The sequence below is a fragment of the Phyllosticta citriasiana genome (genome assembly GCF_038021145.1).
Source record: "Phyllosticta citriasiana strain CBS 120426 chromosome Unknown IWZ02scaffold_7, whole genome shotgun sequence".
Taxonomy (NCBI): Eukaryota; Fungi; Ascomycota; class Dothideomycetes; order Botryosphaeriales; family Phyllostictaceae; genus Phyllosticta; species Phyllosticta citriasiana.
In genome coordinates, this window is record NW_027117284.1 from 1,095,144 (window position 1) to 1,109,096 (window position 13,953).

A 13,953-nucleotide genomic window follows, 5' to 3' on the forward strand; every position below is an offset into this window, starting at 1 on the left:
TGGGCTTAGTCATCGACTCAAGGAACATCGCAGCGGGTGTCGAGACGGGAAAAATGATACTCCCTGGGTCCAGCTGTAGTGGTGAATGAAAATAATGTCTATTGACAGCCATGGCGCTACCACGAGGGGAAATGCGAGCCTCCATTCTGGAGAAATGTAGTGGTTTATCCACTGGAGAAATTCGATTGCTATTGAAGGCCTCTCAAGAAACCTATGCAGAAGACCCCACTTGGAAAGAATAGCCGGTCCAAGAACATCGGCCACTCGTGGACGACAAACGCAAAGCCTTACGATACTGGAGGCTGTAGCGTCAATGGAAGGGATTAGATGCCCAGAAATCCACCATGCCCTGACGTCTCTTCTGCCTTTCCAATTGCGTCTGCTTCCTGCATTGTCTCTGGCGTTCCCGCTCACGCTCTTTCTCCCGTTCTGCTTGCAGATCCTCTGCCTCCTCGTCCAGAAGATCACGCTCGCGCTTGGTATTTCCACCTCGCAATCTCTTCTCCCAGGCTTTCTCGCTTTTCTCACGAGACCCTTTGCCTGATCGTCGTTTTGGTGGCGCGTCTTCCCGGACCGCGAATCGGTGTTCTGGAGGTTCAACTTGGAGATTACGGCGGGAAGGAGACGGAGAGCCTCCTCCGGGTCCTTTTCGGTTTTGTGCCGCGTTCTCGGCGACAACTGCCTGCGGCGGATGAGAATTGGACTGAGATCTTTCCAAGCTTGGAGCTGCAGCGCGGTCAGCGGTCAAATCGGGAGAGCGCCTGCGGCTTCCTTGAAATTGTCCAGTCTGTGGCTCATGCGGGCCGAGTGCCCCTGTCTAAGGTTTCTGCGGCAGTCCATGGAGCGCTGGTGTTTTGGGATTAATGGGGCTGGAAGAGGGACTGCTCCCGACGTTGCTGCCATGAACTTCCTTGGTCTGTGATCTCCGCACTCTAAGCGGCAAAAGATTTGGGTTCCTCGCAGCGTGATGGCATTGACTTCTCAGTTTCCATGATCCCCGCCGCCTAAACGGCAATCCATTAAAGTTACGCTGTGGGTGTGGCCATGCTCGAGCCTCGGGATGGTCCGCAGTGGTTTGCGACGCCAGAAGAGGATCTTTAGTGGTGGTTGGCTGAATATTCTGAGGGGCTTGCTCGACATCGACATCGTGGCCTGCCGAGACACCAGAAAATGTCTGCAGGCAGACACGCAAATCAGCAAAAGCAAGCAAAGACCACGTGAAAATTGAGCTTTAAACCTCTGAGCTCGCTTTCAGTTTAGTCTTTTTTGCCTTGCGTTCCTCCTTTTTCGCCCTGGCTTTTTCGATAATGTTCTTTTCCGCCCGCAACTCGACTTCGCGCTGGTCATTGAGGGCTTTGAGCTCACGTTCGATTCTTTGATTTTCTTCAATGGCCTCATTTCGTGCTTGAGCCACGCGGCGCATTTCCTCCATGGCTGCATCGATTTCAATTTGCCTTGCTCTTTCCAAATCTTCCTTTGTTTTGACGCCATGCTTCTTGATAAGTTCCGCAGCAAACGCTTTCTCGTCTTCTGAAAGATCAGCGGGGCCACCCTCATAGGCTCCCATGGGATGCGTCAATTTGACGCCAGGCAGGTAGCTTTGGTATTTTCTGCGCGGGTCGTCCAATGGGAGAGGTAGCTCATGTGGAGGAATATCCACGTTCCGACCTAGCATATAGTGCGGTAGTGGCTCCTTCGTCTGCTCGCCATCGGCAGGTGGTGGGTTGAGCACGGCCTTCATGATGCCATCCTCAAAGGCGCGTGAATAAGGTATCGTTGCTGGTTTCGTGCTTCCAGCCGTATCCGAAGGTGCGTCTTCCATAGGTTCATCCTCGTGGGGTGAGCGCGCCGGCGAGCCAGGCCTGATGGGTTCAGCGGGCATGTTGGCCAGGAATTGGATAATGCGTTTTGAGGCTAAGTAAGACTGAAAAAGTGTATGTCTTTCGATAAGCGTAAGATAGAGCGCGCCGCAGTTTTACCTGCGAAGCTTGAAGTTATCGATGCAAATGATGCAGCCTCTTAGCGTACAAAAAACTCGAAGAAGTTGGGTGTTGGAAGAGGAAATGTAAGAAGGAAGAGGTTAGGAAGTCCCCAACAGGGAGCGCACGGTCCACGTTTACGTCGAGCGCAAGCAGCGGAGTGCTCCCTTGCCCGCGCATCACTCGCGACTACGACCAAGTTCCACTTACACCCACACCAAAAACCTTCGCGCGCACATTCCTTTCACTTGGAAAAACTCAAAATGGTATCTACCCTGGGTTCGCCATATTATGCACTTGTTGCTAACCGACCCACCAGGCCGACAAATTGCGCACGCAGCAACAGCTTGAAGCCCTCCAAAACCGATACGTGGGAACTGGCCACGCCGACACCACCGCCCACGAGTTCAAGGTCAACGGCATGCGCGATTACTACTCTTCCATGGCTGGTCATCCTGCTTTGCTCTCCTATACAGCACTCGGCATGGGCGAGCCTCGGGAGAAGGTCCGCCTCCAGATGATACACAAAATGATACAACCTGCGGGGAAAGCACCTCCGGTACAAGATTAAAACAATCTAGGGGGTCGCTGAACGGCTCTTGTATGCAGGGCGATGTGGAAACATCGTCCCAATCTGCTCAAGAGCGCGAGCTCCAGCGCCAAACTCTATCACGCCCGCCACGCGCCAGTCCATTGCCCTCGCCTCTAGGACCGAGTATCCGGAATACAGTGATTTTAGTGTCGCTTCGTCATTGATGGAGAGACCTGCCGAAGCACATGTCACGTCCGAGAAGCGTGGATATCTGCAGCCACTGAGCCAATCGCATGAGCCAAATCAGTCGAGCGAGGCAAACGCTGCGGATGGAATGGTTTACAGCTCTGGCGAAATATCACAGCCTGAAACACAAGGGAATATCAGTAATCAGACGTCCAAGCCAACATTTGTCTATGCTGGTAGTGATATTCACTGAAAAGCCTTGTGATCGACGCCACCTCATGTCCATGTCTATTCAACAGAGCCACCTTGAACCCATCCAAAAACTCCGTTGACAACGACCTAGTCGCTCTCACTTCCACTGCCAGCCGCACCGTCTTCTTCATCCTCCTGCACAATGTCGGCGCCTGCCATCATGGTGAACTCAGCCTGTTGGAGCATCTTCCTGAGATCTTGATTGCGCGGATCGACAAGGTCGAATGGACGCAACTTCGCCTTGTTCCGTATTCTGGGATCACAACCGGCATCCACTAGGATGTCGACGATGTGGTGGCCTGCCTCCCACTCGTCGGGGTTGAGCGAATTCACGTAGCGGACGGCTTTATGGAGCGGCGTATCCTTCTCGAGGCGGTCAAACTCGTCGATTTCGAGGCCCTCTTGGTCGAGAAGGACGTCGAGCACTTCGTCTGTAGTCCAAAGCGTCAGCAATTGTGTGGTCCACGCTGTCCAAGCCCAGCCAGGTTGGCAGCAGTCGGTGGTGATTGGGTAGACGTACAGCTTCCGTTGCTTGCTGCCATGTGCAGCAATCCGTTCCCGATTCCATCTCGTGCCTCGTTCAAGACCTTTGCGACGTGTTCGGTAGCCTTTTCGCCGCCTGCTGCAGCAAGATCGGCCAGCACTTCTTCAAGCAGGGATGTGTTGTTGCGGCGGCAAGCCTCCATGAGTAGCTCCCGCGGAGAGGCACCGTCATCGGTCATGATGTTCCCAAGGCTGCAAGGACAGCAGTAGACCAAGAATCAAGGTATTGTGTAGCCGAGCGGAAGGAGATGGCGGAAGTCGGCGGGGTTTGGAGGGGCAGGGCCGGCGGAGTTGTGATCGGGCTGCACAAGTCAGGCTGCGGCGGCGACGCAAACGGCAGACTGGCGTAGGTGAGTGGTTGACGAGGAAAAGAGCGGATGTAATTTCGAGTTTCCAGGAGCAGTGATAGAGCCCAAGGTGTTCCTGAGGCCAAACGTGGATGAATCAGGAGTTCCTGCGCACCAATGGAGGCAGCCAGCGGTGGCTTGGCATCGTGTGGCTTCTCACTGCACCCATCTGTGGCTTAACTCAGCTCCCCGCGGGGATCGACAACATTTTTGGACCTGCGTCACCTCGGCCTCTGCCTTTCTCTCGAGCCTCACACTCCTACCTCCGCATAGTCGGGCTGCTCCAAAATGCTGCTCTGTAAGTTTTGTACTGATTCCGATCCCTTCAGAGTCTTGTGGTCCCTCAACAGGCACCACCGCATCCACACATCGCGTAGCACTCGACTAACCTGACCAACTAGTCTGCCCAGCATGCTCCAACTCGCTCACCGTCTCCAAAGTACCCGACAACGTTCCAGACAATAGCCCGGATGCCGTTTTTCGGGGCAAAAATCGCTTCGAGTGCCGCACTTGCCCGTACCAGTACGTCCTCGACCGCCGCTATTTTGAGCGGAAGCAAATGAAGCGCAAGGAGGTTGAGGATGTGCTGGGAGGCAAAGATGCGTGGAAGAACGTTGACCAAACTGATGGTACGTTATACTTTTTGCGGTAGCGGTGAGAGGAAGAATTCCTGGTCTGCGCGAAACCCTCTTGCGACTGGGGCGCTGGGGCACTGGGGCACGAGCAAGAGAAGCTGGAGGATCCACAGCCAAAAAGATCTATGTGCCTGAAGCTGGCGCATGTTTGCGCAAAGGCTGCATCTGAAATTTCAAAGTACCACTTGCTGACTTGTTCGCGCAGCTCAATGCCCACACTGTGGCCACTCGAGAGCATTCTACTACCAAATCCAGATTCGTAGTGCCGATGAGCCCATGACGAGCTTCTACAAGGTCTGTGCCGCTGCTTTTCAACCTGATACGTCTTGACTAACGCGTATCACAGTGTGTCAGTTGTTCCAAGCAGTGGCGCGAATGAGGCACTCCTACAACAAAGCATGGCCTTTGCTTTTTCACATTGCATCGCGTGGCAAAGAACGGTTTATTCTGCGACATCACGGCGAACGGTTATACCCGCATACAGGCGTTGAGGTTATTCACGGCCCAAAAGTATGGTTTCAATGCAAGGCGGCGCAAGCGGGATCGGTCGAAAGAGGCAAGTCATTGAAAGTCTCGACTTCTCGAAATGAAATTGCCTACTCCAGCAGTCCCACTGCTTGAAATTTGTTTATTTCTGGGCGTGATCTCCTGTTTGTGCTGTCGATTATTTGGTCGATATTACGGTTCCCCTTGGTCCTAGCGCCGAGCACGTCTAACCATACGATCACCTACCAACATGCATCCTCCTTAAACGCTTGAAACATCTATTGCTCACCACCGACGTTACTGCTGCTCACGTACTTGAGCAGTTTCATGGTTCGGATATTGCTGCTTCCTCAAGTCACAGACTGGTCTTTCCAATTGGTCGCACTGATTCAATCTTGAGACGCCATCGAGCCGGTGAGAACGGAGAATTTGAAAACACAACATTTTGAAGAGATAGGAAACTAGAAAGAGTCATTTTTGGATACCCGGCGTGGTGATGTCGCGACTGTACCATCATCGGGAAGAAAACGCAGCCCGGCAGTCAGCGTGGTGCATATGCAGAGCATATGCAACAAGGCCCTCAACACCAAACACTACAACTCCCGACCTGCACCAAACTTGAGTAACCAGGAATTTTTGAAGTGCACACAAAAACTTGACATCGCTGCCGGAGCGCAGCAAGTCGACGTCCGGCCATGTCTCAACCATCGCGGCCAGCGCCTTTGACGACGACGACACTCGAGCCTCGACCCCGACCAGTCCTCCGCTCGCAACCGCCGCCGCGGGCCATAGAGCGGAGACTAGACCTACAACTAGAGTCAACATCCCGTCCACCGACTTCGTCACCATCATCACCTCTCATTGCGATAAGTTCGACCGCCGATTTCGCCTCGACATTCTCAATGGCCAGCACCTCTGGACAGCTCCCGCAGCCACGCTCTCCTCGTCCACGTTCACATCCTCTGCCTCCGCGTCTTCTACTCTCAACCCGCGGACGAACGCAGATGCTTCATCGAGAGGATCTACCCTCAGAAATGCCTACAACAAGAGCAGCGCCCCAACACCGGCCGGGTAGACGCCCTCGCTCATACCCGCTTCCTCCACCGCTTCCTCTATCTCCCGTATCACCGCTGTCACCATCGCGCGTGTTCACTCCCAGCGGTGCCAATGGCAACAAAGCCAGGCCCGTCAACGGATTGAGGACGCCACCGTGCTCGGTCCCAGCGTCATATGCCCACGGCCAACCGTCGCCAGTGTCATCGCCATCCCCGCCGCTGACCGCAACGCGCTCGCATCGTCCGCGCTTGGACACTCCGGTACGACGCAGCAAACGCCGAAGCGTCTCTTTCCCACCAGCGCCCTCACCTCCTCCGTCGTATGCATCGCAAGCTTTTCATCAACTCCCCGAAATCTCACTCTCCCCAATGGCCATCATCTCTGCCTTCTCAGCCAGCGCGCTCCTGGTCGCTTGGACGGTGCTAGTACTCGACGACTCGTCGCACTTTTCGCCTTTCCGTGGTGGCGAGGAGCTGGTTGGCGGGATGGGCGTCACGGCGATGACGGGACTGAGCGAGGCGCTCCAAGCTGTGGGCATGGTTGTCGAGGGAGGCTGGTTGGCGAGTTTGGGGCGATTATCTTGGGGCTGGGAGCGGCGTGGGAAGAGGAGGGAGCGCGGAAAGGTGCTGGATGGCAAGAGAAAAAAGTGTCGGAGGAAGATTCGGGTCGGTAAGAAGGAGGAGGGAGCCAGGGTGTGTGTGGGGAAGGGGAAGGAAAGGATGGGTGGTGGCATTGTCTTGCGTCGATCCAAGGGCAAAGAGCGAAAACAGGAGGATGGATGAAAGTCGCTGAAGAGAGACGGCATTCATGAGAGAAGAACTAGGTGCGGCAGCAGAATGATGAAAGACTCGACGTCCAGGGCCAAGAGCAAGACTTGAGATGACTGTGCTTGCGAAACCAAAGAGCGTCAATTCGTATGGCTTGACGGAGAATGGTACGAAGACCACAAGATTCGAGGATCTGAGAACTGAAATGGTCTTGTAAAAGCTGGATACGAGGACCAGCATCATTCATTCATCTTTGATTCAGCACCTGGGGCCGCTCTCAACTGTCGTCACAAACGACGGGGAAACCAGGCACCACCTCAACAAACCCTCGCCGAACAAGCCCCGAACCCTTGGAATCACCCCTCAGCAGCGCCATCTATTGTTTCGCATTCTCTCCGTCCCGATAGACGACCATCTGGCCACAACTCCATACAGCATTGCATCGTCTCCCAAAACCATCTCACAGCGGAGATCCAATTCAGACGGCAAGCAGAACCGCTTCCGCATAAGCAACACCACCGGGTGTGTGTGTGTGTGTGTGTGTGTGTGTGTGAGGGTGGGGTTGTTCGATCTGAATAAAACAAAATGGTTTAGCCTCCGAGGGGGGGTTTTTTTTTTTTTTTTTAGGGGAAGGCGACGGATGGCTGGATGCGCAGACGTGTGGACTGTAGAGTACGATTTCGAGGGGTTCATAGGGTTATTAGGACTTTGGACGAGCTTGGGTAGTAGATATGAAGAGGAGAGACGACGGACGGGGTTGATGAAGAAGTCAAATGTTACTGCTTTTTTTTGGCTGCACAATCACAGTTTGTGAGAAGAGACGAATGGCAGGAGCTCGAGCACTCTCCGTGTTGCTGCACTCGGGGAGCATTTGTCCGCTGCATAGGTACCTATCCACCCTCTGTTGCTCCTCTAGGTGGCACTCCCTTCCCCCCTCCACGCCAAACCCTTCTGCCAACCCAATACGTAAAGCGACAAACTCAACCCTCCCCCCATACCATGCAATAACCTCCCAGCCGACTCTCCGTATCCCTGGATACACAAGGGCAAGTCGCCATCCATACACCCCAAATCCGCGTCCCTGAAGTAATCCCAAGCCCCCAGCCCACCCCGTCGCTGTCGATCCAGGGCACTCACTCACTCCTCGGATACGACCGATTATCCACCCATCCACCCGCATGCATGCATACATGCACGCACGTGTGTACTCTACATACCGTGCCGTCATTTCATCTAGAGGTATTATGTGCCACGCCCTCCCTCGTGTTCTCCGTGTCTGCCGATGCGCATGCGCGTATGCACGTGCGGTAGCACTCGCGTCGTGGCGGGCGCCTACCTATCGCGTTGCATCGGATGACAGGGCAGGGCAGGGCAGGGCAGGACGTGGTGGGGCAGCGGCTCGCGGTTGATTGCCGCTGCGGCGCTGCGCTGCAAGTGATGGTGATGACAAGGGTGATTGTCATGGATGGTGTGGAGGGGACAGGCGGACAGGCAAGTAGGTAAGTAGGCGGGCAGATACCTAGGTGACGGAACTGGAAGGTATATGAGGAGTGTGCAGGAGTGTGGCGATTGAGGGATACGTAGGTAGGCAGGTGGGGAGCTGGATAGAAGAAGGCAGAGAGACAGAAGGCGCGCAAGCCCAATGTAGAAAAAGCACAACACCAACGACGCATTACCAAGCAACCGCGCAACAGCAATCACGAGACAGGAAATAGGGAATGGATCCGTAGGTTTGATGTATACAGATTGCGTGCGCAGTTGCGTGACGGACGGGCTCCAGCCGACGAGATTCCCATGCTTCGCGTTTAGGGCAAATCAGTAGACAGATCGATGGGAACAAGAGGCAAGCAGGTATGTACGTAGATAGGGACGCAGCGCAGACAGTGGTTTGGCAGCGTGCGTCCCCCTCAGTGGCGCCCGGACGGCAGATGAGGATTGGCGGGGAGGCAGCGTGATAGCCGATGGCCGGCGCGAGAGGGATGGACATGATGGACGATGGTGGACATTATTTGAGAGAAGAGGAGCAATCGCTGAGGTGGCCATTATTAGAAAACCACTGACGACATGCGGATACGGAGGATGGCGCAGGACAAAGTGTCTGACGCCTGTCAATGTATGTTGGCGCAAGGATGGATGGGCACCGTGATTTCTTTTGCGCGCATCAACAATATACATGTACGGAATACGCGACGGCAGGCAGGCGCATGGCGTCGATAGGGCTGGCTAGCGGGCTGGCTGTGCCTCACCAGGAACAGTATTCGGTTGCCTGTCCGGGACGAGTGTTTCTGCAGGTGTTGCTTGCTTGCTTGCATGCATCATCGCCCTTTTTTTTGGCGTCTTCCTTCCGATCTCACTGGTCACGTCACCAGCTAGGTGCAGAGCATGTTGCAGAAGCAGGGCAGCCCGACAGCATGGTTTGGCGGTGACACTTCCGTCTGGAGATGACATGACGGTCGACGTCGACGACCGTCTGGTGAGGTGCCGCCGCTGCTGCTAATAATGGGCATGTGCATGAACAGCTTCGTAGACAAACGGTGCTGGCTGCTGCGAAACCAATCCAAGTTTGGAACAGAATAGACTCGATTGAGGCTGCTTATTTTAGCAAGGTTTGTTTCGCAGGGCCTGGAGCTGAGCTGAGCTGACAACTGTCGAGCCAGTCTGTTGATGGTGGAGGGACTTTTTTTGATTCTCAATGTCTGACTTTTGTATTGGCGCTGTTGCAGACGGCGGCAGCATCGGTAAAGATTGACTCTGGCCGGCGCGTGACCATGTGGTTCGGTTCGCCGTTGAGCCGGAATGAAGACGGAGAAGATGTTGCCGTGGTGCCGTCTGGCGTGCTGAATGATGGTGTTTGTTGGTGATGGTCTACATGGATACAGACGTCTTGGCCTCTGGCCCGTGTCTTTTTAAATTATCATCGCCCGTGGCTCCGAGTCGGGAAGAAGGGGGAAGGGGGGGAAGAAGGGAGGGGGCGGCGGTTTATTGGAGCGTGTGACCGGCGGTGTTCCGTGCTCATCGGACCGCGGCGCTGAAGCAGATACGGGCCATTTCAGGGACGGCCTCGGGGCGCTCGGGGCAGCAGCTTGGCTACTTTGTGCTGGCCTTGACACCCTCTTCGATCAGCCTGCCGACGAGCTCGGGTGAGATGATTTCCTTGCGGAATTGTTCCTGCTGCAGCAACTCGAGGGCGCGCAAAGTCGGGCCCGGGTGACTTTGTTGTCAGCTCTACGTCGGTGCATGTCGTAGGGGGGGGGGGGGGGAACAGTGAGGAGCATCAGGTGTTGCGGAGCTTGGACGCATCCGGGCGTCGGCTGAGCCGGCAGGGTGGGTAAGGTAGGGTATGTAGATGGACGCTGAGGAAATGTGACGTACGTGAGAAACCTGGCGTACTGGGGCTGGCGGAAATAGTGCAGGTAGTCGATGTAGGCGAGAAAATCAGGATTGTCGAGGTATTTTTGCACGGCCAGATGGTTTAGATACCAGGGATTGGCGAGGGATTGGACAAACTGTTTTGGAGTTGAGCGGGTTGTCATGAGGACCGACGGACGGACGTGGACAGTCAGCGCACCTCCAGCTCGAGCTCGAAACGCGTGAAGCCACCATAAAGCGGGTCGGCTGCAGGAACGGCAGCGACGGCGGCAGGGGCAGAGGCAGCCATGTGCGCGGTCTGGACTGTGGCTAGAGAGAGAAAGAGAAAAAAAAAAAAAAAGGTAAGGTGTGGCAGAGGGCGGCGGGAGGAGCTGAAGGAGGGGGGGGGGGATGTTTTGGTATGTATGTATGTGTGTATGTATGTATGTATGTTCTTGTGGTACCGTAGTGGAGGAAAATCGGCTGCAGGTTGCAAGGAAGATTGATGACAGCTGACTGGACTGGCGATCGGATGGGTGGTTGGACGGGCGGGCTTCCCCGCAACGCACATGCACCGTGTGTGCTTGAATGGAATACGGCTGAAGACCCTGAGCCTGAGGGCGGATGGAAGTTGTTTGTTCTGGTCCTTGTGGCTGGATCTGGGCTGGTTGTGTTGTGGCCTTGTGGTTGCTAGAGAGAAATGAGAAATCGAATAGTTTACGGCGTATGCTCGGGCGGCCATTGGCTGGCGACCCTGGCCATCACGTCCTCCAATTCCATCAAATACGGTTTCCTTCTGCTTTTGGCAGGGCAGTAAAAAACCCCCCCCGCCGGTTGGTTCCTGGTCTGGTCTGGTCTGGTCTGGTCTGGTCCGGTCCTGGTCCTGGTCCTGGTCCTGGGCCTGCCCCGGCGCCATACCTAGGTATACACACTTACATACATTAGTAGTTGCAATGCTGCTTCCCTTTTCCATCCTCCCTCTCGCGCCGGTCCCTCGTTTGATCGCTCGCTCGTCTGTCCCTCGTTTGTCTCGGCCTGCTCCTACACCTTACCTCGCCAACATCTCCACCCGTCCTCTCTTCCGCCAACACCTTACCTTACCTTGCCTTACTTTACTTTACACACACCCCCCCCCCCCCCTCCACGGCCAGCCCAGCTCCCCGCGCCACGACTCGGCCGCTGCACCTCAGCATTCTTGCACGCGCGTCGCAACGGCAACATTCAAATATCATATCTCCCCTCTCATCTCATCCTATCCTCGCCCGCCAGCCTGTCGTCGTCGTGGCCTAGCCGATCCCAATCCAATTTCACGGCGCACGTCGGGCGGCAATCATGTCTGTTGTCCCAGGAGGTGAGCTGCCGCCCACACCATGTGTTTCATCCCGTCCCCTTGCGCAACATCCTTGTCCTGATTACGATTGCCACTCTACTAGAACACCGGACGCCCTCTCCCGCCTTAACCCTCAACCTCTCCTCCAACAACCCTTTCCGCAACCACGCCTCGCCCCAACCATCGCCGGCCCTGTCCACGCCTCGCACAACCGCTCCGCGGCCTCAGTCGCGCAACCCCTTTCTGTCTCTGGCAGAGCAAGACAACCTCCACAACCAGCGCCCGCAGTCCTCCTACGTGAATTCTCATTTCCCCTCGTCGCTCGAACCCCAACGCTCGTCCGCCTTTGTCAGAATGCCAACTGCCCAGGAGGAGAAGCAGGCTGCCTACCTCGAGCGCGCCGAACAGCTCTTCGTACGTCTTCCCCTCTCTACAAAACCTCTCCTCTCGCGCCGTGCCGTGCAACCCTCTTGCGCGCGCGCTCGCTCCACTTAGAACACCTCGCCTCTTGTTTACCGTCAACCGCTCTCGACCTAAACGTTCTTGGCTCACATCATGGTACCGCCATGCGCCGCTTCATTCCTTGATCAAGTCTTGTTTGCTGATTTCCCTGCCCTATAGAACGAGCTGAAGCTCAAGGAGGACGCCGAAAAGGCTGCTGCGGCCGGTAAGTCAACCTGTCGCCTGACCATGCAAGACCTCCCAATTGACGCATGATAGGTCGTCCCGGCATCCACCGGTCTGGCACGACGCCCTCCAGTCGCCCCCCGCGTGCTCCCGCCGACAAGGACGGTCGCCGGCCCAGCGCCTCCAGACCCCCTCCCGGACGCCGCCCAGCCCCTCCCCGCGAGGAGCTCGACATTTTTGCTAGCCCCGATCGCATCGCTGCGCCCAGACGCCCACGCCGCAACTCCGAGTCGTCCGTTATGGACAGGCGCGACGTCGATGACGAGCGACGGAGAAGGGAGAGGAGGGCCAGGGAAAGGCGCGAACGCGACGGCGAGCGAAGTGATCGCAAGGAGCGCAGCGAACGCAGCAAAGATCCCAGAGTGAGGAAACCCAAAGGTCTCGACATTATCGATAAGCTTGACGTTTCAGGCATTTACGGCCCAAGCAGTAAGTGTCGCATCGTCCTCACGTAATCGGTGCTAGCCATTGACCGGCCGCAACTCTAGTGTTCCACCACGACGGGCCGTTTGACGCCTGCAACCCCCATCGCAATCGCGGAAGGGATCGCAATGCCCCGATGCAGGCCTTCCCCGAAGGCTCTGCCAACAACGTCATGGGTGGTGCTGGCCCAGTCAATACCAAGATGAATCTTGATCAGTTCCATGGCCGCGGCGCTGAGGGATTTTCCGACTTTTCTGTTGCCGCCAAGACAGCATCTATCGCTGAGCTTCCCAAGCAACCCGCCCCCGGCGCCAATGGATGGTACAACCCAAAGGCCAATATCGAATTCATTCATGGTGACGAGTCGAACGGACTCGGCACCAGCACCTTTTTGGAAGGCGCCCCAGCTAGCAAGAAGGATCTCGAGAGGCGACAGTCCGAAAATGAGCAGATGATGACTAACGGCGGCGGCTTGAAGCGCTCCAAGTCGCTGGCCCAGCGCATCCGGGGCATCTCGCAGCCTCGACGTGACTACATGGCTGCCCGCGGCAACATGCCATCTCCCAACGGCGACGAATTCCGCCGGCCTCCGCCACCACCGCCGGTCGCCAACGGCCAGGTCACCCCGGACGGACGCACCCACAGCGCCAGCGGTAGCAGGACCGAAAGGAACCCCTTTTTTGACGACTATGACGACACACACGAGAGGAAGGGCACCACGATCAAGATTGCCGAGCAGCCAAGGCCCACCGCCGGCCGCGCCCGCGCCCCTAGCTCGCCTGGACAGCGCGCCTACGACCTGCCGGCCACTGACGGTAGCAACAGCCCTGACGGCGAACAAAAGACGACTGGCGGGGGCTTCTTGACCCGCATGAAGTCGCTCAAGGGTGGGCCTAGACGACCTAGGCCAGCGGATCGCAGACCCTCGTAAGCAACTGCGCACTGTGGTTTGACCAGCACTCGAGCTTGCGATTCGACATGTATGCTGCAGCAATTTTCATTTCAAGAGACTACACGACTCTTACTATGCACACTCTACCATTGCAAGCACCTCTTGTCAAATAATGGCCCCCAAAAACTTTTCCACACGCGACACTTCCCATAAGCGATTCCATTTCGAAGTTGCTGGTCGTGCATTAAGAACAAAAGCAGAATTTTCGACTAACTGCAAATGATTATCAAGACTACGAGTCTTTCGACGCCACATGCTCTTTCCCCACCCTCACCCGGGCGGGGGCGGCGGCGGAGGCGGCAAAGGCATTGCCGCGGCTTCTGCCACATCCGCGAGACCTGCTGCTGTTACCGGTTTCGCCGCAGGCAAACCCATTCCCGCGTCTCCGCCTAAACTCCATGTGGCCCTCTGACAAGCTCCAAGTCTTCGA

The 13,953-nt window shown here is 56.1% G+C and overlaps 9 protein-coding genes across 9 annotated transcripts; 5 read left to right on the top strand and 4 right to left on the bottom strand.

Annotated features, from left to right (window-relative positions):
- The first annotated feature begins 144 nt into the window (after positions 1-144).
- Positions 145-1,047, top strand: IWZ02DRAFT_277080 (uncharacterized protein). The gene has a single exon (XM_066763584.1). The coding sequence runs from the start codon at positions 328-330 to the stop codon at positions 862-864; it is 537 nt and encodes a 178-aa protein (XP_066622397.1). The 5' UTR covers positions 145-327; the 3' UTR covers positions 865-1,047.
- Positions 1,048-2,074, bottom strand: IWZ02DRAFT_277079 (uncharacterized protein). The gene has a single exon (XM_066763583.1). The coding sequence runs from the start codon at positions 1,880-1,882 to the stop codon at positions 1,232-1,234; it is 651 nt and encodes a 216-aa protein (XP_066622398.1). The 5' UTR covers positions 1,883-2,074; the 3' UTR covers positions 1,048-1,231.
- On the top strand, positions 2,010-2,550 carry IWZ02DRAFT_490915 (splicing factor 3B subunit 5/RDS3 complex subunit 10; the record flags this gene model as incomplete). The annotated part of the gene is made up of 2 exons (XM_066769703.1): positions 2,010-2,024; positions 2,299-2,550. 2 exons carry the CDS (start codon positions 2,010-2,012, stop codon positions 2,548-2,550), a joined length of 267 nt encoding a protein of 88 aa, XP_066622399.1.
- A 182-nt stretch (positions 2,551-2,732) lies between these two features.
- On the bottom strand, positions 2,733-3,801 carry IWZ02DRAFT_277083 (ankyrin repeat protein-like protein). The gene is made up of 3 exons (XM_066763585.1): positions 3,470-3,801; positions 2,948-3,380; positions 2,733-2,876 (listed from the first exon to the last, which is right to left on the bottom strand). Exons 1-2 carry the CDS (start codon positions 3,669-3,671, stop codon positions 3,037-3,039), a joined length of 546 nt encoding a protein of 181 aa, XP_066622400.1. The 5' UTR covers positions 3,672-3,801; the 3' UTR covers positions 2,733-2,876; positions 2,948-3,036.
- A 229-nt stretch (positions 3,802-4,030) lies between these two features.
- On the top strand, positions 4,031-5,312 carry IWZ02DRAFT_452672 (uncharacterized protein). Its single transcript, XM_066767610.1, has 4 exons — positions 4,031-4,137; positions 4,241-4,468; positions 4,680-4,768; positions 4,821-5,312. Exons 1-4 carry the CDS (start codon positions 4,128-4,130, stop codon positions 4,851-4,853), a joined length of 360 nt encoding a protein of 119 aa, XP_066622401.1. The 5' UTR covers positions 4,031-4,127; the 3' UTR covers positions 4,854-5,312.
- On the bottom strand, positions 5,302-6,205 carry IWZ02DRAFT_452673 (uncharacterized protein). Its single transcript, XM_066767611.1, has one exon. It carries the CDS (start codon positions 5,810-5,812, stop codon positions 5,474-5,476), a length of 339 nt encoding a protein of 112 aa, XP_066622402.1. The 5' UTR covers positions 5,813-6,205; the 3' UTR covers positions 5,302-5,473.
- A 179-nt stretch (positions 6,206-6,384) lies between these two features.
- On the top strand, positions 6,385-6,798 carry IWZ02DRAFT_433463 (uncharacterized protein; the record flags this gene model as incomplete). Its single annotated transcript, XM_066766295.1, has 1 exon — positions 6,385-6,798. One exon carries the CDS (start codon positions 6,385-6,387, stop codon positions 6,796-6,798), a length of 414 nt encoding a protein of 137 aa, XP_066622403.1.
- A 2,616-nt stretch (positions 6,799-9,414) lies between these two features.
- On the bottom strand, positions 9,415-10,574 carry IWZ02DRAFT_277109 (SOH1-domain-containing protein). The gene is made up of 3 exons (XM_066763586.1): positions 10,352-10,574; positions 10,156-10,289; positions 9,415-9,994 (listed from the first exon to the last, which is right to left on the bottom strand). Exons 1-3 carry the CDS (start codon positions 10,439-10,441, stop codon positions 9,871-9,873), a joined length of 348 nt encoding a protein of 115 aa, XP_066622404.1. The 5' UTR covers positions 10,442-10,574; the 3' UTR covers positions 9,415-9,870.
- Positions 10,575-11,463: 889 nt separating this feature from the next.
- On the top strand, positions 11,464-13,502 carry IWZ02DRAFT_433465 (Pal1 cell morphology protein-domain-containing protein; the record flags this gene model as incomplete). Its single annotated transcript, XM_066766296.1, has 5 exons — positions 11,464-11,482; positions 11,565-11,875; positions 12,083-12,128; positions 12,182-12,577; positions 12,637-13,502. The coding sequence occupies 5 exons, from the start codon at positions 11,464-11,466 to the stop codon at positions 13,500-13,502; spliced, it is 1,638 nt and encodes a 545-aa protein (XP_066622405.1).
- Positions 13,503-13,953: the final 451 nt, after the last annotated feature.